General features: G+C 50.9%; 1 protein-coding gene across 1 annotated transcript in view; it reads right to left on the reverse strand.

Annotated features, from left to right (window-relative positions):
* MTR (5-methyltetrahydrofolate-homocysteine methyltransferase) overlaps positions 1-24,704 on the reverse strand; it is a 603,339-nt gene that overhangs the window by 6,159 nt on the left and 572,476 nt on the right. The window contains exons 26-29 of the mRNA XM_061198341.1: positions 6,974-7,072; positions 5,678-5,753; positions 2,977-3,132; positions 1,281-1,477 (exon numbers count right to left, since the gene is read on the reverse strand). Coding sequence (XP_061054324.1) covers positions 1,281-1,477; positions 2,977-3,132; positions 5,678-5,753; positions 6,974-7,072 — 528 coding nt within the window. The remainder of the gene's footprint in view (positions 1-1,280; positions 1,478-2,976; positions 3,133-5,677; positions 5,754-6,973; positions 7,073-24,704) is intronic.

Here is a 24,704-nt window from a genome sequence, read left to right on the forward strand (position 1 = left end):
GGTAATACATGTACATTGAAAAGTCATTATATTAAATGCCCTAATACAGTCCCTCACAGACTACCTGGACATGAATGGTGTTGGATGTAAAAAGAGATCAGAGGACACAGGACTTCAAGGATGGAAATTCAGGCCAGGGTGGAGGTTTCTGACCTTAATTACGTCTTTTAAAGAAAAGTCACCAGTTCCCTAGTAGGAGGGGCTAGAACTTAACATTAGAATCCTCTTGTGTTCTGAGGTGTCTGAGCCTGAGTGCACGGAGTGAGGATGCACCAGGCCCGGGTGCAGAGAGTGAGGATGTACTGGGCCTGGGTGCACACAGTAATGGTGTAGCTGCCCCCGTTTAACTTGTTATGGTACTGTTTAATGTCCCAAGTTTAAGGATTCCCCCAGACATTGTTATAGTTAAAATATCTGACATTATGAATTACATTGTGATTATGATGAAAAGCAATACTACCACTCCTGAATGACTGAAAATGGTAATAAGACCATGCGAGAATCACTTGCTACCGTTCTTTGTTAATGACTGGTGAATTCTGGCTCCGATTCTTGATCAGGGCAGCTCATTTTTTATAGCAGCTAAAGGGACATGCTTACAGATTTGCACGTTTAAAGGTGGGGTCACAGGAGAGGGAGCCGTGTGGAGGAGAGCGTGTTCTATGAGCCGGGAGAAGCCAGTGGCATGAGAGAACAGCCAGCGGGGAGTGGACACGCTGGGCTCTTCCCCCCGAGCTGCGCAGCTCAGCGCACTCCCCATCAGCTTTCGTTTTCACCTCTGCAAAACGGAAACATATAAACTGCCCGACAACAGGTTGTGTGGAAATGAAACAAGATGGTCCATTAAGTGCCCTGCTAAGCAGCTGGCCCCTGGTAGACACCCAGCGAATGTCTGCTCCCCGCTGTCTTCGCCTTGAGAAAGGAGCCGCCAGCCTATTTTAATGACAGGCCCGGACGCAAACCACTGTTCTTGAGCAAGTGAATGTCCACCTGTGCGTGACCCCCCGAGGCAGCAGCGGTGTTTCTCCTCACCCATCCAACCCCGAGAGGGAACACCTCCCTCCTGCTGGTGCCCGAGAGGCCCAGCTTCTAAATCCACACTGGCCCCTTCTCTCCATCACAAATGCCTTGGGCTCGGGGCTGTGACTGGTCATTTGGGCTGAGGTGTGGCAGAGCTATGCTTACACAAAGTTCAAACTTACACCATTCTTATGTATGTTTTTTGAGTGCTTAAACCAAAGAGTAGGGCAATGTGTCCGCTGGCCGCACGGCCTCCGCACCTGCTGCCTGAGTCCGTAGAAGGTGGCGATGGGCTCCACGGCCTGGGGTGCCGCACCCTCCGCATACAGGTGGATGTCGTCCTGGCTGCTCTGCGCTGGCCAGAACCCAACCACGCCCCTGGCATGGAGCTGCTTCTGACTAATCAGTGCCTGCAGCATATTTTGGGCATCATCATAGACTTTTTTGGCCTCTTCACCTGTTAGGAAAATATCGTTAAGAATTCACTTAGAGATGCCAATAATAACCAGCAAAGAATGCTTCTTTTTAAAACTACTACCTCTCCTCAGTCATCTTCTCTCTTCACCCCTCTCTTTTCCCCTCAAATACTTTAAAAACCAGTGTTTGCCATCAGCACAACCCCAGGTGCAGGAGCTAAGGGTTCAGCAGTTCTGCTAAGTGCAGCTCCCGTACACAGTCTGCTTCGCCAGCTCAAGCCACTTATTTTTCCGTTCAACAAAAGGCAGAGAGCCAGCTCTTGGCTCCCCGCAGCAATGTGTCAGACAGAGAGCGAGACAAAGCAGGCCAGACCCTTCCACCACCACATTCCTCGTGCACAGACAGCTCCCCTGACCTCGCCGTGACCCCTGGGGGTGCAGGACAGCCTGAGGAGTGGAGTGTGGCTTCGGCGCTGCTCCTGCACGGCCCAGCCCAGGGCCCGTCAGGCCCTCACCTGGCTACGGCGGGAGCCAGCAGGGTTAGGGTTAGGCTTTCCGTCCAGGCCTGGCCAGCCCTGCTTCAGCCACTCCACTGCTCATCTGTGATCACTCGGGAGCAGATCAGAATGAGAGCCCCTTGCCCACTGCTGCACCCCAGCTAGCCCGAGAGCCGCCGAGTCACAGCACCTAACACGCACCCCAGGGCCCCCCCAGGAAGCGGGCAGGGGCCACTCTCGCAGGCTCCCCTCAGCCCTAACCCCACACGTCCACCAGTCCAACCCCACCTCGTTCTGAGCTGGCTGGTACCGAACCATTTGAAGGGCTTAGTGTTTCGGTCCCATGTCTCTGGGGGCAGGGCTGGCAGCGAGACGCGGGGCTAGCAATTTATCTATCGACTAGCTTGTCACCCCCAGCCCCTCCCCAGCAGGCACAATGGCCTCCTTGCCGGTCCCCAAATCAGCCCACGTGTCTGCGCCTTCCCACTCGGTCTCCTCGGCCTGGAGTGTCCTTTTCTTCATCACCACCTCACGTTCCCAGTCCCAGGCCCAGTAGCTCCCAGTAATCTTCAAAAAGCAGTTCAAACACCACCTCCTCCAGGAAGCCTCTCCTGGTGTCCCACTCTGAGGTCTGTCTCATTTCCCTGTGTCCACAGAAGCCGGGCCTTGGTCCCGCAGCAGGAGCTCGGCCTGCTGTACGGGAATCACCCTCCAATGCTGCACCAGCCAGCCGGGTACCAGATGGCAGCGATGATACGTCTTCTTTTGTTTATCCCCAGTGCCAGCAATGTAATTGATGTCAATAAACATTTAGTAAAGAATGGATAAATGAAATGCGAAATGTAGTCAGTAAATAAGGACCAACCCAGCAGTTTAAAAACTGTCAAAGAGCTGAGCGCATGGAACAGTATCCTACATCATGTCACAACAATAAACTCTATCCTGCATCATCCACCCCGCTGCTCACCACCTATTCTTGTCCTCAAAGTCCCAAGACCATGTCTCGGATACCGGAGCAGGATGGAAGGACTTACTGAACTAACCTACAGCTTTGTCGTCAAATATCTTGGGAAAGCCTCGGTTCGGGTATTTGCCCCGGAGCTGCCAGACATCGAAGAAAGGCTTCCAGTCAATGTAGTCCACCAGCTTCTGCAGGTCGTAGTCTTCAAAGACCCGAGTCCCAAGGAACGTGGGCTTCACTACAGGACAGAGTGAGAGGCGTGAACCCTGGCGCCAGCCTGGGGCTCAGTGCCGCTCATGCCTGGTGCCGCCTGTGGGAGGCCGTCCCGCTCTGTTGGCTCCCACGCTCTGCCTCCCTCCTGCCACCCGGAGGAGTTGTTTTACAAAGAGGGGAACTTGAAATTACTGTGGCGAAGGAGTAATTCGTCAGCACATCTTAAAAAAAACTCTTCTTCCCCTGCAGCTGACTGACTGCACCGCCCTTGGAAACTCTTCCCTCAACCCTCCCCACCAACACCCCCGCCCAAGAAACAAGACAGACTGGGGTTGATCTCACTTGTACAAATGAAGACAATACTAAAAGAAAGAGCGCTGGAGAAAGACACATGTAACAGGCCACTTCCATAAAGTTTAAAAACATGAATCAATAATCGATCAATGTATTGCCTACTGAACATATGCACATAATCAAAGTCTGAGGAAATGCACGGAAATGAGGCATCAAATTCAGGATCCTGCAGGGGAGGGAGGGGCTCACAGGAATTCCCACATGTATGGTTTTGTCTTTTTTAAGTGGGCAGTAGCTTATTCCTTAAGTGCCTGGTGGAGGTACACGAATGTTCAATACAGTCTTCTTTACACCTCCTTGTGAATCTAAAAAAGATCCTAAGTGAAATACTGGTGAAGACTTCAGAGACAGACGGTGCCACTGGGTTTCTTGGGGCACCAGTACTGCCCCGCGCCACCAAGCCCCGGTTGGTTAGGCTGGGGTCCAAGGTGACCGCTCCGCTGCCCGCTTCCCAGCCCTCACACCCTCAGTTTCCTGATCTGCAAATAAGGATCAGAGAACTTAAACTAAAGCACCACGCTCAGGTGCGCAGGGATAACACGGAAGTCTCAAGAGTGTTTTTCCCTCGTTAGACAGTAACAGTGAGAGGTGAAAGTATAGGAAAAGAAAAGTATGCGCAGCTTTTAATTTTGCCTGGAAATCTCTACCTTTTGACATAGTTCATGGTAGCTTTTTCCCATGTGTTCCTGGTCATCTTTTTATTATACAGGACAATGCTTTCTTTGTAAATATTCTATTATGCTGGTTTGTTTGGTAATTAAAAAGAAATTACAGCTATTCTCCTGACTGACGTGTCCCCCTGCCTGGAAAGTCAGGGAAACGCTCTGCTTCCGGGTCACTCAAGGGTGTTATTCTTGAATGAGCTTGTCGGCCAGAGTTGGAGATGTGTTTGAGGTTTTACCACCAAAGACCTAGAGAGAAGAACCTTTCCTTCTCTCTTTATTGACTTCTTGCAACTACGCTAAGGCTGGGTTGTCCTTAGGGGCCCTACAAGGGGGTTAAACAGTCACTTGAAAAGTGTCACCACTGCCACCTGCTGCTGCAGGCCTTCAGTGGACTATTGCCACTGAGATGTATTTTGGACGTTTGGCTTGGCTAAAATGGACTCCCCCTTGTGATATTTTTCCAATTTCATACTGAAAGGAAAAGAGAAAATAATAGTTTGGACTATATAGTGATTTATATTTTTCTAAGGTTTACAAGTCTTATCTTATCCTCACATTTCCATAAAGTAACTCCTTTTTTACATATTAGAAACTGTCAAACATGGAAGCAATATGCTCAAGGTCACTTGGGATCAGAACCCAAGCCTCCCAACTCCCCATCTGCCTTCTTCTCACTAAACCACACTGAACTCAGCAGGACTGAATCTAGAACCCAGCTCACTTATGTTTCCAATTTAATCCACTCTGCTGAGTGTGTGCAGAACACGGGGGTTGTGAGCAATGAAAGTGGATTTGAGATGTTACCTTGGAAATACAGATTCAATTAATATAACCCCTGTTCACCCTGTCTCGATTTTGCATTCGTATCACATGCCTCTTTGAACCTGTCAAAACGTCTTACACGTTATATTCCTTCATGAACACCTACGCAAGGCAAGAAAAGTGGCCAGAAATCAGAAGGGGAAGAAACCAAATGAAAGAAATCAAAAGAGGGAAGCATCCAAGAGAGAATGAGAGTGAACAAAAACAGGAGAGCCTGCTTCGCTGCGATGTTTTAAGGTCTGTTCAATGCGCAGGCATTTGCAATTTCAGACATTCCACGTCTGCACTTGGGCCCGCCTGGGACCCAGGCCAAGGCAGTGACAGCACCACCCAGGCAGGTCTCTAGAACTGGCTTCAACCTGAAGGAGGCCCACTCCAGCAAAGCACAGAGGCAAGAGTATGGGTTTAGAAGACAGATCAGAGATAGAATGCTAGTAACCTCCCAAGTTATTACCCGAAACTCAGTTTCTTCAAGTAAAAGTGGGGATAATAGCACTCTCTGTGCCAAGGACTCAGAGCCACTGCAGGTCAATCTCAGGACAATGTTTGGTTCTCCACAAATGGCACCTATTGACTTTTATTTTTGATCATCACTGTCCTTCGTCATCACTACTGAACATAGTTAATAGTTTTTAGCTGCCTGTTTGATTCTGCTGCTCAGTAAATGCAAACACCTCTTCAGCGCACAGTTATCGCATGCACTTTTCTCTAACCAATAGCCAAACAGACCTGGGGGGGGCTCTGACAGCCAGTCAATATGGAAACCGCTTTCTCTAGCTTGCCTTAAGGTTAAGTATCTTCTTTCCTATGAAAAAAGGAAAAGTTATTCAGTCAGAGACTCAGCGTTTCAGCTGCTACTATGAAAGCATGCCCAAGGAAGCTAGTAAATAAGTTTTGCAAGAAAACATATGCTTTTATTCACGAAAATTCATATCCTAGAAAGCTCTTCCTTTTCCATCCAATATGGCTTCACATCAGCACCAGAACAATAGAGAGTAAAGATGCAATGAGCATCCGTTACATATGGATACGTAAATGCAAGGCAGATCTGCAGCCTTCACTGTGAGGTAAGTGTGCGACGGGGTGGCCTCCTGCCTGTACTTCACCTGAGGCTGGGATTAACTGGTGGCCACCACTGCCCTGAGGAAGGGAAAGGCCAACCACAGTGCCTTGGTCCAGCTGACACCTCAGAAACTTGTTCCCTTCTCGCTGTCTGTTATCCCATTTCACTTACCTGGCCACCCCTAAAATACACCCCCCGCCTCCCCATACACAAGGCCCAGCAAGCAGATAACCAGGAAGAAATATCCCAACGACCTCTAAAGAGTAATCATGCCTAGTCTCCATGGATCTCCTGAAGCTAATCTACAGAGGGACAGTTCTTGAAACACTATTCTGCACAGAGAGCTTCGGGCGATCAGGCAGAGAGACTTACAATGGTCCTGTCTAATGTCTTCATTCTCTTCCATTATTTCCTCAAGCATAAGGGTCTGTGGGAGTCACCTCAGTACACTCAGTCCCCGTCTCCCTGCTGCCTATGAGCGCATGTTTTAGTCACTCTCATAAGTGGTAGCCAGCACAGCACCCAACACCTACTGCTTACTCGGTACATGTTTGGAGGAATAAATAAAATTAACCTTAATATAACCCAAAATTACTGGGAACACTCAAGAACGCTGATGTGAACTAGAAAGTAGGACTTCCCTAAAATGATCCCAAACCTTCCCCTCCTCCAAACAGCAAAGTCACATTAAAAACTGTAGGATCGGACTTCCCTGGTGGCCCAGTGGTTAAGAATCCGCCTTCCAATGCAGGGGATGCGGGTTCAATCCCTCGTCAGGAAACTAAGATCCCACATGCTGTGGGGCAACTAAGCCCGTGCGCCACAACTAGAGAGCCCGCGTGCCGCAACGAAGATCCTGCATGCCGCAACTAAGACCTGACGCAGCCAAAAAAACCAAAAAACAAAAAACTGTAGGATCGTTTTATTACGCAAACAAGCGGGGACCTGTTTTTGTCACTTACCTTGAGAGACTCATAATGGTCTTGTCTAATATCTTCATATTCTTCCATGATCTCCTCAAAGTACTCATCTTTTAGATTCTCATCTAACAGTTGAGAACACTGAAAATGCAAGATCAGAGTTCAATAACCATAGAGCAGCGAAAGAAGATAAAACATGAGTAATACTGGTCAGTCCTAGGGTCACCTCCTTCAGGAAGCCTTCCCATACTAACATCATTTCCTCTCCCTTTACCAGTTGTGCTATGCCTGCCTGGCTTTACAGTAAAGGGTTAACTCAGCAGGCCTGGGATGCTCCAATGTTGCACATTACAAAGAACAGACTGGACTTTGACTGCTCCTGGGAGATAAACTCTAAGCCCTCAGAATATCCTGCCTGATAAAGAATGTCTTTGTCTACCTGGGGCCTCGGGCCATCCCAGAAAGTTTATGCTAACAATGTGAATTATGGGGGAACTTGGCTTACGTGCTATCTAACCTCTGGAGGGGTTGAAGCCTGAGTACCCCATAAGGTACTCAGACAGGTCAGACAGGTGAGCATGCCCTGCCTATGTGACTGGCTTCCAATAAAAGCCCAAGACACTAGGGCTCAGGCGAGCGTCCCTGGTTGGCAACACTCCGTACATGCTGTCAAACATCATTAGTGGAAGAATTAAGCTCTGTCCGTATGACTCCGAGGGGAGAGACACCTGGATGCTGGTGCCTGGCCTTTTCTAGATTCCACTCAATTTTAATCTGTATCCTTTCATGGTTATAAACCGTGATTGTGAGTATAACAGTGTTTCTGAGTTCTGTGAGTCCTAGCAAATCACTGAAACTGGGGGTGGTCTTGGGGCCCCAAAACACACTGGTTAGGTACCCCCTCTTCAGGGTTTCAAAGATACTCTGTTCATCTCTCCATCACTGCATTTACCACAGGCTTCCAGCATCTGCCTAGGCATCTACCTCCCTGACTAGAGGACAGGCCCTGTGAGGGTAGGATTGCACCTTAACCACCTTCGTGCCCCTGGCTTCTAAAGTGGGGCCTGGCACATAGAAGGTGCATCCTCACAAAATGTTTGCTGATGGAATGAGGCTGATCTTCACAGTCAACCACGAGCTTGTGCTAAAATAAGAAAGGAAACTGATCATCTGAGAAAAGTGAGGCTACTCAGTAAACTGTAAAACTAGAATCAGCTAAATAGTATTTATGACTATGATTATCAAATAGGTAGAATAGCTGCCACCAAAGCTCAAAATAAAATCACAAAGGAAGAGGAAATGGCTGCTGCTGGTCACATCAGTTCCAAAATCACAGCACTGCCCCAACCTTGCATCCTCCAGTGGGATTTTCTAACACACAAAAAGGCAGGGAAGTTCAATACCATTATCTGAAATGGAGGAAGTTCGGCTGGATGATGGCTAAGGTGCCCATCAGCTTTAAATGTCTATAATTCTGTGTGAATTGTCTAAGTATCTCTAATAACAATCCAATCACCTGTGAGTTAGTATAAAACCAAATCACTTTATTAAGAAATATAATCAGTAAAGGCCATCGTGATAAGCCTAAAAACAGGCTCCCAAATGGTATGCATACCAGAGTAATTCCCAGTCTTACGTGAACCTCACCTCAATGGAGTCCTCATTTAGGAAATCCAGCAGAGCTCATGAAAACAAGGGATGTCTACTCCTGAGCTCCCCCAAAGTACATGCAATCAATGTTTTAAAACACTGTTGCATTCTGCTAGAATTTAAACTCTGAGAAAGTAACCCCCCGATTTCCAGAACTTGACAGCATCCGACACAGGAACTACCCGGAAAATGAAAGGGGTTGCTACTGTTGGCTGGTCGCTTCCACACCCCCCGTGGAGCTCCTGCTGCCAGAGCTGCGGTGACAGGCCCCTCCCTGCCCAGGCTGACTTGCTCAATGGAAACAAGTTCATGGCCAATTATATGGGCTAATCTATGTGGTCCTTCCATCACAAAACCAGAGTCCATCCTGCGTTTTCTTGCCAACCATCAAACATAGTAGGGCTTTTCTTTTCCTTTTGGTCTTTCTCACGGCAAATTGCAGCACAATTTACGTTGGGAATACGGTGAAAATTTATTTTCTAATTTAAAGAGGACTGAATATTCGCACCTTGTTTTTTATTTAAAAAAAAAAGGAAAGAAAGTAAGGGGGCATCCACCGTCTGGTCTAAATCTCCAACTACTATGTAGTTGCCACATTTTGGAACCTTTCAAATAAATACATGAGACAGTAGCCAGAGTGTGAGCCTGCGTCATGATCACTGCAGTGAGATCAAAAGACTCTAAACCAGCAATCAACCTAAACAAACTGTACCACTGACTCCTGAAACGTGTCACTGGCAATTACCCAAATGATTTACCATCAGACTTATGTCTGAGTAATTTCAAAAGGCGGCTGTTTCTTTGTATATGAGACGAGCCAACTGCCGGCTGCCTGCCTGGACCAAATGGTAAAAGGCACAGACACCCACGCCTCATCCTCTGCTGGCTTCCAGCTGGGCCCACGGTGCTTTAGCTCTTCCAGACGGTGAAGGAGTGTCCTCGGAAGAGAATCAAGGGACCAAGTCCTTCCCAGCTAAAGTCTTCCCCGACCTGTGGGGGCAGTATTACCACTGTGCACGCAAACGGGCCCAACGGCCTGGTCTCCAAATGGGAAATGTTCACAGTCATTCATTAGCATTTGAAAACAGGAATAAGCCTTAAAGAGAGGCTCACTGGTTACTCAACCGTGGACCTGACACAACCTCTTTACGAAACACTATCCAAATATAAGATCCAAAAAATTGTTTTTAAATTGAGTTGTAGAAATGTAGTTTATTTGCACGTTAGTCTATCTCAATGGCAATTTAAATAACTGCAATTTTATGACTCCAGCCCGATTTAATTTTATCCTTCTTAATAAAGGAGACTCATTAAATATTAATGGAAACAAGTTTAACTAACGCCGCACAGAGTAAGAGCACCTGCATTCAAATCCACACCTGTTGCTTCAGGGATGTGTGGCCTCAAGAGTTACTAATCTCTTCGTTCCTGTTTCCTCACCTCTAAAATGGGGATAATGAAAGTATCTACCTCATGAGGATTAAATAAAAAATCCACGTGAAGCACTTAGCACAGTGCTGGGTACACTATAAATATTTAATAATGTTAGCGATTATTGTATAATTTTCATATAAGTAAATTCACAGATCTGAAAGAATTCCTTTGGAAAATGGCTCAGGAAATGTGTCGTCCTGGTCCAGGCTGCGTGACAGTGCCTGGTAGTGTCACAAGTCACCAGGCCCCTCGCCTGCAAATGTGAAGGTTGGACTAGATTAGTGGTGTTTAAATTGCGCTCTTTCAATGAGAACCAGGAGTGGGATGAGGGGTGGAAGGGGCCGCTCTTATTTGCATTCTACTGAGTGTGCAGGGGAGACATCACTTGCAAACAAGGTTTCTGTGGCTAAAACAAACTTGGAAACCACTGGACCACATGGTCACTCAGATTCCCACAACCTATTATATCCCATTATTCAATGAAAATAATGAAACACATAACAAGAGATGATGTTAGGCTTCAATGATGGAGAAAAGCAGGAAAAACCACTTAGGTAAGTTGTTTATTATATTTACCGAATTCTGTGTTTTCAACATATACCTGTGAATGCTTTTCTGCCCTTGGGTAGGGTCAACTGGCCCATTCCAGATGAAACGTTTTTCTACCTGGAAATGGGTCATTTAAAAAAATTCTACATTCCTTACTACTCAGCCATAAAAAAGAACAAAATAATGCCATTTGCAGCAATATGGATGGACCTAGAGATTTTCATACTGAGTGAAGTAAATCAGAAAGAGAAAGACAAATACCATATGATATCACCTATATGTGGAATCTAAAATAGGAAACAAATGAACATATCAATGAAACAAAAACAGAATCATGGACATACAGAACAGACTGGTGGTTGCCAAGGGGGAGGGGGTTAGAAGATGTAAGCTTTTATATAGAGAATGGATAGACAACAGAGTCCTACTGTATAGCACAGAGAACTGTATTCAATATCCTATATTCAATAATGCAAAAGATTATTAAAAAAAGAATGCATATATATGCATAACTGAATCACTTAGCTGTACAGCAGAAATTAACACAACCTTGTAAATCAACTATACTTCAATTAAAAAATATATTGATTAAAAAATTCGGCATTACTTTCAGCTCTGGCACAGAGTTAAGAAGGTGCCCGTTCATGTTTGTAGATATTTGTAAATGGCTGAAATCTCTCTCTGGGTTGGTGTCAAGGTCCAAGTGTCCTGGGACCATTCCTATTACTCAGGCCAACACTGCTGCAGCTGGCTCGGGGAGGGGTGTCGGAAAGCAGAGGACACACTCACCCGTTCTCCTTCAAGCAATACAGACACCCCCAGTAACCACGACAAAAACCCTAGGATATTCTTCCACATTTTTAAAGTAGAATTTAACAAAAAGCAATAGAAGGTTTTGGGCGATACCCTCAACTTTCAGCGGTCTCTGTTTCCCCTTCACAGCACCTCGGACTCTCACCGCTCTCTGTTGCCCCTTCCAAGCAGCTCTAAGTCTCAGCGCTCTCTGTTGCCCCTTCAGAGCATCTTCGACTAACTTCAGTGCTAGCTGTTGCCCCTTCAACGAAGATCTAACTCTCAGCGCTCTCTGTTGCCCCTTCACAGCAGCTCTAGCTCTCAGCGCTCTCTGTTGCCCCTTCAACGCAGCTCTAACTCTCAACGCTCTCTGTTGCCCCTTCCCAGCAGCTCTATGTCTCAGCGCTATCTTTTGCCTCTTCAGAGCATCTTCGACTAACTCTCAGCGCTAGCTGTTGCCCCTTTAACGCAGCTCTACCTCTCAGCGCTCTCTGTTGTCCCTTCACAGCAGCTCTAACTCTCAGCGCTCTGTTTCACCTTCACAGCAGCTCTAACTCTCAGCGCTCTCTATTGCTCCTTCACAGCACCTCTGACTAACTCTCAGCGCTCTCTGTTTCCCCTTCACAGCATCTTCGACTAACTCTCAGCGCTCTCTGTTGCCCCGTCACAGTAGCTCTAACTCTCAGCGCTCTCTGTTGCCTCTTCACGCAGCTCTGACCAACTCCCAGCGCTCGGTGTTGCCCCTTCACAGCAGCTCTAACTGCCAGCGCTCTCTGTTGCCCCTTCAACGCAGCTCTAACTCTCAGCGCTCTCTGTTTCCCCTTCACAGCAGCTCTAACTCTCACCGCTCTCAATCTCGCATTCACAGCAGCTCTGAATATCAGCGGTCTGTTTCCCCTTCACAGCAGCTCTGACTCTCTCAGCGCTCTCTGTTTCCCCTTCACAGCAGCTCTACCTCTCATCGCTCTCCGTTTCCCCTTCAAATCAGCTCTAAATCTCAGCCCTCCCTGTTGCCCCTTCCCAGCAGCTATGTCTCAGCGCTCTTTTGCCCCTTCAGAGCATCTTCGACTAACTCTCAGCGCTACCTGTTGCCCCTTCAACGCAGCTGTAACTCTCAGCGTTCTCTGTTGCCCCTTCACAGCAACTCTACCTCTCAGCACTCTGTTTCTGCTTCACAGCAGCTCTACCTCTCAGCGCTCTGTCTCCCCTTCCCAGCAGCTCTAACTCTCAGCGCTCTCTGTTGCCCCTTCAACGCAGCTCTAACTCTCAGCGCTCTCTGTTGCCCCTTCGCAGCAGCTCTAACTCTCAGCGCTCTCTGTAGCCCCTTTACAACAGCTCTACTCTAAGCGCTCTCTGTTGCCCCTTCACAGTAGCTCTAACTCTCAGTGCTCTCTGTTTCCCCGTCACAGTAGCTCTAACGCTCAGCCCTCTCTGTTGGCCCTTCACAGCAGCTCTAACTCCCAGCACTCGGTGTTGCCCCTTCCCAGCAGGTCTAACTCTCAGCGCTCTCTGTTGCCCCATCAACGCAGCTCTGACTAATGCTCAACGCTTTCCGTTGCCGCGTCACAGCACCTTTGATTAACTCTCAGAGCTCTCTGTTGTCCCTTCCCAGCAGCTCTATGTCTCAGCGCTATCTTTTGCCCCTTCAGAGCATCTTCGACTAACTCTCAGCGCTAGCTGTTGCCCCTTCAACGCAGCTTTAACTCTCAGCGCTCTCTGTTGCCCATTCACAGCAGCACTAGCTCTCAGCGCTCTGTTGCCCCTACACAGCAGGTCTAACTCTCAGCGCTCTCTGTTGCCCCTTCACAGCAGCTTTAACTCCCAGCGCTCTGTTTCCCTTTCTCAGCTGCTCTAACTCTCAGCGCTCTCTGTTGCCCCTTCACAGCAGCTCTAACTCCCAGCGCTCTCTGTTGCCCCTTCACAGCAGCTCTAACTCCGAGCGCTCTCTGTTTTTCCTTCTCAGCTGCTCTAAATATCACCGCTCTCTGTTGCCCCTTCACAGCAGCTTTAACTCCCAGCACTCTGTTTCCCCTTCTCAGCTGCTCTAACTCTCAGCGCTCTCTGTTGCCCCTACAGAGCAGGTCTAACTCTCAGCGCTCTCGGTTGCCCCTTCAACGCAGCTCTAAGTCTCAGCGCTCTCTGTTGCCCCGTCACAGCATCATCGAATGACTCTCAGCGCTCTCTGTTGCCCCTTAACAGCAGCTCTGAATAACTCTCAGCACTCTTGTTGTCCCTTCAGAGCAGCTCTAACTTTCAGCGCTGTCTATTGCCCCTTCACAGCAGCTCTGACTAACTCTCAGCGCTCTGTTGCCCCTTCAAAGCAGCTCTAACTCTCAGAGCTCTCTGTTGCCCCTACCCAGCAGCTCTAACTCTCAGCGCTCTCTGTTGCCCCTTTCCTGCAGCTCTGACAAACTCTCAGCACTCTCTCTTGCCCCGTCACAGTTGCTCTGACTCTCAGCGCTCTGTTGCCCCGTCACAGTAGCTCTAACTCTCAGCGCTCTCTATTGCGTCTTCACAGCAGCTCTAACTCCCAGCACTCGGTGTTGCCCCTTCATTGCAGCTCTAACTGTAAGCGCTCTCTGTTGCCCCTTTACCGCATTTTCCACGAACTCTCATCGCTCTCCGTTTCCCCTTCACAGCAGCTCTAACTCCCAGCGCTCTCTGTTTCTCCTTCTCAGCTGCTCTAAATATCACCGCTCTCTGTTGCCCCTTCACAGCAGGTCTAACTCTCAGCGCTCTGTTTCCCCTTCACCGCAGCTCTAACTCTCAGCGCTCTGTTGCCCCTTCACAGCAGCTCTAACTCCCAGCGCTCTCTGTTTCCCCTTCTCAGCTGCTCTAACTCTCAGCGCTCTGTTGCCCCTTCAACGCAGCTCTAACTCAACGCTCTCTGTTTCCCCTTCACAGCAGCTCTAACTTCCAGCGCTCCTGTTTCCCCTTCACAGCAGGTCTAACTCACCGCTCTCAGTCTCGCGTTCAGAGCAGCTCTGAATATCAGCGGTCTCTGTTGCCCCTTCACAGCAGCTCTGACTAACACTCAGCGCTCTATGTTGCCCCTTCAACGCAGCTGTAAGTCTCAGCGCTCTCTGTTGCCCCTTAACAGCAGCTCTGAATACCTCTCAGCACTCTGTGTTGTCCCTTCACTGCAGCTCTAACTTTCAGCGCTATCTATTGCCCCTTCACAGCAGCTCTAACTCTCAGCGCTCTCTGTTGCCCCTTCAACGCAGCTCTAACTCTCAGCGCTCTGTTTCCCCTTCACAGCAGCTCTAACTCCCAGGGCTCTCTGTTGCCCCTTCAACGCAGCTCTAACTCTCAGCGCTCTCTGTTTCCCCTTCTCAGCTACTCTAACTCTCAGCGCTCTCTGTTGCCCCTTCAAAGCAGCTCGAACTCTCAGCGCTCTCTGTGGCCCCTTCACAGCATCATCGACTCTCAGCGCTCTCTGTTGCCCCTTAACAGCAGCTCTGAATAACTCTCAGCACTCTCTGTTGTCCCTTCAGAGCAGCTCTAACTTTCAGCGCTGTCTATTGCCCCTTCACAGCATCTTCGACTAACTCTCAGCGCTCTGTTGCCCCTTCAAAGCAGCTCTAACTCTCAGCGCTCTCTGTTGCCCCTACCCAGCAGCTCTAACTCTCAGCGCTCTCTGTTGCCCCTTTCCTGCAGCTCTGACAAACTCTCAGCACTCTCTCTTGCCCCGTCACAGTGGCTCTGACTCTCAGCGCTCTCTGTTGCCCCGTCAGAGTAGCTCTAACTCTCAGCGCTCTGTTTCCCCTTCAATGCAGCTCTAAATCAGCTCTCTCTGTTTCCCCTTCACAGCAGCTCTAACTCCCAGCGCTGCTGTTTCCCCTTCACAGCAGGTCTAACTCTCACCGCTCTCAGTCTCGCATTCACAGCAGCTCTGAATATCAGCGGTCTCTGTTTCCCCTTCACAGCAGCTCTAACTCTCAGCGCTTTCTGTTTCCCCTTCACAGCAGCTCTAACTCCCAGCGCTGCTGTTTCCCCTTCACAGCAGGTCTAACTCTCACCGCTCTCAGTCTCGCATTCACAGCAGCTCTGAATATCAGCGGTCTCTGTTTCCCCTTCATAGCAGCTCTGACTAACTCTCAGCGCTCTCTGTTTCCCCTTCACAGCAGCTCTAACTCCCAGCGCTCTCTGTTGCCCCTTCACAGCAGCTCTAACTCCCAGCGCATTGTTGACCCTTCAATGCAGCTCTAACTCTCAGCGCTCTCTGTTGCCCCTTGAACGCAGCTCTAACTCTCAGCGCTCTGTGTTGCCCCTTCACAGCAGCTCTAACTCTCAGCGCTCTCTGTTGCCCCTTCAACGCAGCTCTAACTCAGCGCTCTCTGTTTCCCCTTCACAGCAGCTCTAACTCCCAGCGCTCCTGTTTCCCCTTCACAGCAGGTCTAACTCACCGCTCTCAGTCTCGCGTTCAGAGCAGCTCTAAATATCAGCGGTCTCTGTTGCCCCTTCACAGTAGCTCTAACTAACTCTCAGCGCTCTCTGTTGCCCCTTCAAGGCAGCTGTAACTCTCAGCGCTCTGTTGCCCCTTCACAGCACCTTTGGTTACCTCTCAGCGCTCTCTGTTGCCCCTTCCCAGCAGCTCTATGTCTCAGCACTATCTTTTGCCCCTTCAGAGCATCTTCGACTAACTCTCAGCGCTACCTGTTGCCCCTTCAACGCAGCTGTAACTCTCAGCGCTCTCTGTTGCCCCTTCACAGCAACTCTACCTCTCAGCACTCTGTTTCCGCTTCACAGCAGCTCTACCTCTCAGCGCTCTGTCTCCCCTTCCCAGCAGCTCTAACTCTCAGCGCTCTCTGTTGCCCCTTCACAGCATCTTCGACTAACTCTCAGCGCTCTCTGTTGCCCCTTCAACGCAGCTGTAACTCTCAGCGCTCTCTGTTGCCCCTTCACAGCATCTTCGACTAACTCTCAGCGCTCTCTGTTGCCCCTTCAACGCAGCTGTAACTCTCAGCGCTCTCTGTTGCCCCTTCACAGCACGTTCGATTAACTCTCAGCGCACTGTTGCCCCTTCACATCAGCTCTCTCAGCGCTCTCGGTTGCCCCTTCAACGCAGCTCAAACTCTCAGCGCTCTCTGTTTCCCCTTCACAGCAGCTCTAACTCCCAGGGCTCTCTGTTGCCCCTTCACAGCAGCTCTAAATCCAACCGATCTGTTTCCCCTTCTCAGCTGCTCTATCAGCGCTCTCTGTTGCCCCTTCTCAGCTGCTCTAACTCTCAGCGCTCTCTGTAGCCCCTTCAAAGCAGCTCGAACTCTCAGCGCTCTCTGTTGCCCCTTAACAGCAGCTCTGAATAACTCTCAGCACTCTCTGTTGTCCCCTCAGAGCAGCTCTAACTTTCAGCGCTGTCTATTGCCCCTTCACAGCATCTTCGACTAACTCTCAGCGCTCTGTTGCCCCTTCAAAGCAGCTCTAACTCTCAGCGCTCTCTGTTGCCCCTTCACAGCAGATCTAGCTCTCAGCGCTCTCTGTTTCCCCTTCTCACCTGGTCTAACTCTCAGCGCTCTCTGTTGCCCCTTCAACGCAGCGCTAACTCCCAGCACTCTCTGTTGCCCGTCCACACAGCTCTAACTCTCAGCACTCTCTGTTGCCGCTTCACAACAGCTCTGACTAACCCTCACCGCTCTGTCTCCCATTCACAGCAGCTCTGAATGTCAGTGCTCTCTGTTGCCCCTTCAACGCAGCTGTAACTCTCAGCGCTCTGTTGCCCCTTCCCATCAGCTCTCTCAGCGCTCTCGGTTGCCCCTTCAACGCAGCTGTAAGTCTCAGCGCTCTCTGTTTCCCCTTCACAGCAGCTCTAACTCCCAGGGCTCTCTGTTGCCCCTTCACAGCAGCTCTAAATCCAACCGATCTGTTTCCCCTTCTCAGCTGCTCTATCCGTGCTCTCTGTTGCCCCTTCAACGCAGCTCTAACTCTCAGCGCTCTCTGTTGCCCCTTTCCTGCAGCTCTGACAAACTCTCAGCACTCTCTCTTGCCCCGTCACAGTTGCTCTGACTCTCAGCGCTCTCTATTGCCTCTTCACAGCAGCTCTAACTCCCAGCACTCGGTGTTGCCCCTTCATTGCAGCTCTAACTGTAAGCGCTCTCTGTTGCCCCTTTACCGCATTTTCCACAAACTCTCATCGCTCTCCGTTTCCCCTTCACATCCGCTCTAAATCTCAGCCCTCTCTGTTGCCCCTTCCCAGCAGCTCTATGTCTCAGCGCTATCTTTTGCCCCTTCAGAGCATCTTCGACTAACTCTCAGCGCTACCTGTTGCCCCTTCAACGCAGCTGTAACTCTCAGCGCTCTCTGTTGCCCCTTCACAGCAACTCTACCTCTCAGCACTCTGTTTCCGCTTCACAGCAGCTCTACCTCTCAGCGCTCTGTCTCCCCTTCCCAGCAGCTCTAACTCTCAGCGCTCTCTGTTGCCCCTTCACAGCATCTTCGACTAACTCTCAGCGCTCTCTGTTGCCCCTTCAAGGCAGCTGTAACTCTCAGCGCTCTCTGTTGCCCCTTCACAGCATCTTCGACTAACTCTCAGCGCTCTCTGTTGCCCCTTCAACGCAGCTGTAACTCTCAGCGCTCTCTGTTGCCCCTTCACAGCACGTTCGATTAACTCTCAGCGCACTGTTGCCCCTTCACATCAGCTCTCTCAGCGCTCTCGGTTGCCCCTTCAACGCAGCTCAAACTCTCAGCGCTCTCTGTTTCCCCTTCACAGCAGCTCTAACTCCCAGGGCTCTCTGTTGCCCCTTCACAGCAGCTCTAAATCCAACCGATCTGTTTCCCCTTCTCAGCTGCTCTATCAGCGCTCTCTGTTGCCCCTTCTCAGCTGCTCTAACTCTCAGCGCTCTCTGTAGCCCCTTCAAAGCAGCTCGAACTCTCAGCGCTCTCTGTTGCCCCTTAACAGCAGCTCTGAATAACTCTCAGCGCTCTCTGTTGCCCCTTCAACGCAGCACTAACTCTCAACGCTCTCTGTTTCCCCTTCACAGCAGCTCTAACTCCCAGCGCACTCCGTTGACCCTTTAACGCAGCTCTAACTCTCAGCGCTCTGTGTTGCCCCTTCACCGCAGCTCTAACTCTCAGCGCTCTCTGTTGCCCATTCACAGCAGCTCTAACTCCCAGCGCACTCTGTTGCCCCTTCACAGCAGCTCTAGCTCTCAGCACTCTCTGTTGCCCCTACACAGCAGGTCTAACTCTCAGCGCTCTCGGTTGCCCCTTGAACGCAGCTCTAACTCTTAGCACTCTCTGTTGCCCCTTCACAGCAGCTCTAACTCTCAGGGCTCTCTGTTTCCCCTTCTCAGCTGCTCTAACTCTCAGCGCTCTCTGTTGCCCCTTCAACGCAGCTCTAACTCAGCGCTCTCTGTTTCCCCTTCACAGCAGCTCTAACTCCCAGCGCTCCTGTTTCCCCTTCACAGCAGGTCTAACTCACCGCTCTCAGTCTCGCGTTCAGAGCAGCTCTAAATATCAGCGGTCTCTGTTGCCCCTTCACAGCAGCCCTGACTAACACTCAGCGCTCTCTGTTGCCCCTTCAACGCAGCTGTAAGTCTCAGCGCTCTCTGTAGCCCCTTTACAGCACCTTCGGTTACCTCTCAGCGCTCTCTGTTGCCCCTTCCCAGCAGCTCTATGTCTCAGCGCTATCTTTTGCCCCTTCAGAGCATCTTCGACTAACTCTCAGTGCTAGCTGTTGCCCCTTCAACGCAGCTCTAACTGTCAGCGCTCTGTTGCCCCTTCACAGCAGCTCTGACTAACTTTCAGCGCTCTCTGTTGCCCCTTCATAGCAGCTCTGAATAACTCTCAGCGCTCTCTGTTGCCCCTTCAACGCAGCTCTAACACTCAACGCTCTGTTTCCCCTTGAAAGCAGCTCTAACTCTCAGCACTCTCTGTTGCCCCTTCACCGCAGCTCTAACTCTCAGCGCTCTCTGTTGCCCCTTCACAGCAGCTCTAACTCCCAGCGCTCTCTGTTTCCCCTTCTCAGCTGCTCTAACTTCCAGCGCTCTTTTTCCCCCTCACAGCAGCTCTAACTCCCAGGGCTCTCTGTTGCCCCTTCACAGCAGCTCTAACTCCAAGCGATCTATTTCCCCTTCTCAGCTGCTCTATCAGCGCTCTCTGTTGCCCCTTCAACGCAGCTCTAACTCTCAGCGCTCTCTGTGGCCCCTTCTCAGCTGCTCTAACTCTCAGCGCTCTCTGTTGCCCCTTCAAAGCAGCTCGAACTCTCAGCACTCTCTGTGGCCCCTTCACAGCATCATCGACTCTCAGCGCTCTCTGTTGCCCCTTAACAGCAGCTCTGAATAACTCTCAGCACTCTCTGTTGTCCCTTCAGAGCAGCTCTAACTTTCAGCACTGCCTATTGCCCCTTCACAGCATCTTCGACTAACTCTCAGCGCTCTGTTGCCCCTTCAAAGCAGCTCTAACTCTCAGCGCTCTCTGTTGTCCCTTTCCTGCAGCTCTGACAAACTCTCAGCACTCTCTCTTGCCCCGTCACAGTTGCTCTGACTCTCAGCGCTATCTGTTACCCCGTCACAGTAGCTCTAACTCTCAGCGCTCTCTATTGCCTCTTCACAGCAGCTCTAACTCCCAGCACTCGGTGTTGCCCCTTCATTGCAGCTCTAACTGTAAGCGCTCTCTGTTGCCCCTTTACCGCATTTTCCACGAACTCTCATCGCTCTCCGTTTCCCCTTCAAATCAGCTCTAAATCTGAGCCCTCTCTGTTTCCCCTTCACAGCAGCTCTAACTCCCAGCGCACTCTGTTGACCCTTCAACGCAGCTCTAACTCTCAGCACTCTCTGTTGCCCCGTGATCGCAGCTCTAACTCTCAGCGCTCTGTGTTTCCCCTTCACAGCAGCTTTAACTCCCCGCGCTCTCGTTTCCCCTTCTCACCTGCTCTAACTCTCAGCACTCTCTGTTGCCCCTTCACAACAGCTCTGACTAACCCTCACCGCTCTCTGTCTCCCATTCACAGCAGCTCTGAATGTCAGTGCTCTCTGTTGCCCCTTCACAGCAGCTCTGACTAACTCTCAGCTCTGACTAACTCTCAGTGCTAGCTATTGCCCCTTCAACGCAGCTCTAACTGTCAGCGCTCTGTTGCCCCTTCACAGCAAGCTCTAACTCTCAGCGCTCTCTGTTGCCCCTTCCCAGCAGGTCTAACTCTCAGCGCTCTCTGTTGCCCCTTCAACGCAGCTCTGACTAACGCTCAACGCTTTCCATTGCCGCGTCACAGCACCTTTGATTAACTCTCAGCGCTCTCTGTTGCCCCTTCCCAGCAGCTCTATGTCTCAGCGCTATCTTTTGCCCCTTCAGAGCATCTTCGACTAACTCTCAGCGCTAGCTGTTGCCCCTTCAACGCAGCTCTAACTCTCAGCGCTCTCTGTTGCCCATTCACAGCAGCTCTAGCTCTCAGCGCTCTCTGTTGCGCCTACACAGCAGGTCTAACGCTCAGCGCACTCTGTTGCCCCTTCACAGCAGCTTTAACTCCCAGCGCTCTCTGTTGCCCCTTCACAGCAGCTCTAAATCCCAGCGCGCTCTGTTGCCCCTTCACAGCAGCTCTAACTCCCAGCGCTGTCTGTTTCTCCTTCTCAGCTGCTCTAAATATCACCGCTCTCTGTTGCCCCTTCACAGCAGGTCTAACTCTCAGCGCTCTCTGTTGCCCGTCCACACAGCTCTAACTCTCAGCACTCTCTGTTGCCGCTTCACAACAGCTCTGACTAGCCCTCACCGCTCTGTCTCCCATTCACAGCAGCTCTGAATGTCAGTGCTCTCTGTTGCCCCTTCACAGCAGCTCTAACTCTCAGCGCTCTCTGTTGCCCCTTCACAGCAGATCTAGCTCTCAGCGCTCTCTGTTTCCCCTTCTCACCTGGTCTAACTCTCAGCGCTCTCTGTTGCCCCTTCAACGCAGCGCTAACTCCCAGCACTCTCTGTTGCCCGTCCACACAGCTCTAACTCTCAGCACTCTCTGTTGCCGCTTCACAACAGCTCTGACTAACCCTCACCGCTCTGTCTCCCATTCACAGCAGCTCTGAATGTCAGTGCTCTCTGTTGCCCCTTCAACGCAGCTGTAACTCTCAGCGCTCTGTTGCCCCTTCCCATCAGCTCTCTCAGCGCTCTCGGTTGCCCCTTCAACGCAGCTGTAAGTCTCAGCGCTCTCTGTTTCCCCTTCACAGCAGCTCTAACTCCCAGGGCTCTCTGTTGCCCCTTCACAGCAGCTCTAAATCCAACCGATCTGTTTCCCCTTCTCAGCTGCTCTATCCGTGCTCTCTGTTGCCCCTTCAACGCAGCTCTAACTCTCAGCGCTCTCTGTTTCCCCTTCTCAGCTGCTCTAACTCTCAGCGCTCTCTGTTTCCCCTTCTCAGCTGCTCTAACTCTCAGCGCTCTCTGTAGCCCCTTCAAAGCAGCTCGAACTCTCAGCGCTCTCTGTTGCCCCTTAACAGCAGCTCTGAATAACTCTCAGCACTCTCTGTTGTCCCTTCAGAGCAGCTCTAACTTTCAGCGCTCTCTGTTGCCCCTACCCAGCAGCTCTAACTCTCAGCGCTCTCTGTTGCCCCTTTCCTGCAGCTCTGACAAACTCTCAGCACTCTCTCTTGCCCCGTCACAGTTGCTCTGACTCTCAGCGCTCTCTATTGCCTCTTCACAGCAGCTCTAACTCCCAGCACTCGGTGTTGCCCCTTCATTGCAGCTCTAACTGTAAGCGCTCTCTGTTGCCCCTTTACCGCATTTTCCACAAACTCTCATCGCTCTCCGTTTCCCCTTCACATCCGCTCTAAATCTCAGCCCTCTCTGTTGCCCCTTCCCAGCAGCTCTATGTCTCAGCGCTATCTTTTGCCCCTTCAGAGCATCTTCGACTAACTCTCAGCGCTACCTGTTGCCCCTTCAACGCAGCTGTAACTCTCAGCGCTCTCTGTTGCCCCTTCACAGCAACTCTACCTCTCAGCACTCTGTTTCCGCTTCACAGCAGCTCTACCTCTCAGCGCTCTGTCTCCCCTTCCCAGCAGCTCTAACTCTCAGCGCTCTCTGTTGCCCCTTCACAGCATCTTCGACTAACTCTCAGCGCTCTCTGTTGCCCCTTCAAGGCAGCTGTAACTCTCAGCGCTCTCTGTTGCCCCTTCACAGCATCTTCGACTAACTCTCAGCGCTCTCTGTTGCCCCTTCAACGCAGCTGTAACTCTCAGCGCTCTCTGTTGCCCCTTCACAGCACGTTCGATTAACTCTCAGCGCACTGTTGCCCCTTCACATCAGCTCTCTCAGCGCTCTCGGTTGCCCCTTCAACGCAGCTCAAACTCTCAGCGCTCTCTGTTTCCCCTTCACAGCAGCTCTAACTCCCAGGGCTCTCTGTTGCCCCTTCACAGCAGCTCTAAATCCAACCGATCTGTTTCCCCTTCTCAGCTGCTCTATCAGCGCTCTCTGTTGCCCCTTCTCAGCTGCTCTAACTCTCAGCGCTCTCTGTAGCCCCTTCAAAGCAGCTCGAACTCTCAGCGCTCTCTGTTGCCCCTTAACAGCAGCTCTGAATAACTCTCAGCGCTCTCTGTTGCCCCTTCAACGCAGCACTAACTCTCAACGCTCTCTGTTTCCCCTTCACAGCAGCTCTAACTCCCAGCGCACTCCGTTGACCCTTTAACGCAGCTCTAACTCTAAGCGCTCTGTGTTGCCCCTTCACCGCAGCTCTAACTCTCAGCGCTCTCTGTTGCCCATTCACAGCAGCTCTAACTCCCAGCGCACTCTGTTGCCCCTTCACAGCAGCTCTAGCTCTCAGCACTCTCTGTTGCCCCTACACAGCAGGTCTAACTCTCAGCGCTCTCGGTTGCCCCTTGAACGCAGCTCTAACTCTTAGCACTCTCTGTTGCCCCTTCACAGCAGCTCTAACTCTCAGGGCTCTCTGTTTCCCCTTCTCAGCTGCTCTAACTCTCAGCGCTCTCTGTTGCCCCTTCAACGCAGCTCTAACTCAGCGCTCTCTGTTTCCCCTTCACAGCAGCTCTAACTCCCAGCGCTCCTGTTTCCCCTTCACAGCAGGTCTAACTCACCGCTCTCAGTCTCGCGTTCAGAGCAGCTCTAAATATCAGCGGTCTCTGTTGCCCCTTCACAGCAGCCCTGACTAACACTCAGCGCTCTCTGTTGCCCCTTCAACGCAGCTGTAAGTCTCAGCGCTCTCTGTAGCCCCTTTACAGCACCTTCGGTTACCTCTCAGCGCTCTCTGTTGCCCCTTCCCAGCAGCTCTATGTCTCAGCGCTATCTTTTGCCCCTTCAGAGCATCTTCGACTAACTCTCAGTGCTAGCTGTTGCCCCTTCAACGCAGCTCTAACTGTCAGCGCTCTGTTGCCCCTTCACAGCAGCTCTGACTAACTTTCAGCGCTCTCTGTTGCCCCTTCATAGCAGCTCTGAATAACTCTCAGCGCTCTCTGTTGCCCCTTCAACGCAGCTCTAACACTCAACGCTCTGTTTCCCCTTGAAAGCAGCTCTAACTCTCAGCACTCTCTGTTGCCCCTTCACCGCAGCTCTAACTCTCAGCGCTCTCTGTTGCCCCTTCACAGCAGCTCTAACTCCCAGCGCTCTCTGTTTCCCCTTCACAGCAGCTCTAACTCCAAGCGATCTATTTCCCCTTCTCAGCTGCTCTATCAGCGCTCTCTGTTGCCCCTTCAACGCAGCTCTAACTCTCAGCGCTCTCTGTGGCCCCTTCACAGCAGCTTTAACTCCCAGCACTCTGTTTCCCCTTCTCAGCTGCTCTAACTCTCAGCGCTCTCTGTTGCCCCTACAGAGCAGGTCTAACTCTCAGCGCTCTCGGTTGCCCCTTCAACGCAGCTCTAAGTCTCAGCGCTCTCTGTTGCCCCGTCACAGCATCATCGAATGACTCTCAGCGCTCTCTGTTGCCCCTTAACAGCAGCTCTGAATAACTCTCAGCACTCTTGTTGTCCCTTCAGAGCAGCTCTAACTTTCAGCGCTGTCTATTGCCCCTTCACAGCAGCTCTGACTAACTCTCAGCGCTCTGTTGCCCCTTCAAAGCAGCTCTAACTCTCAGAGCTCTCTGTTGCCCCTACCCAGCAGCTCTAACTCTCAGCGCTCTCTGTTGCCCCTTTCCTGCAGCTCTGACAAACTCTCAGCACTCTCTCTTGCCCCGTCACAGTTGCTCTGACTCTCAGCGCTCTGTTGCCCCGTCACAGTAGCTCTAACTCTCAGCGCTCTCTATTGCGTCTTCACAGCAGCTCTAACTCCCAGCACTCGGTGTTGCCCCTTCATTGCAGCTCTAACTGTAAGCGCTCTCTGTTGCCCCTTTACCGCATTTTCCACGAACTCTCATCGCTCTCCGTTTCCCCTTCACAGCAGCTCTAACTCCCAGCGCTCTCTGTTTCTCCTTCTCAGCTGCTCTAAATATCAC

The sequence above is a fragment of the Eubalaena glacialis genome, chromosome 1 (assembly GCF_028564815.1).
Source record: "Eubalaena glacialis isolate mEubGla1 chromosome 1, mEubGla1.1.hap2.+ XY, whole genome shotgun sequence".
NCBI classification, from domain to species: Eukaryota; Metazoa; Chordata; class Mammalia; order Artiodactyla; family Balaenidae; genus Eubalaena; species Eubalaena glacialis.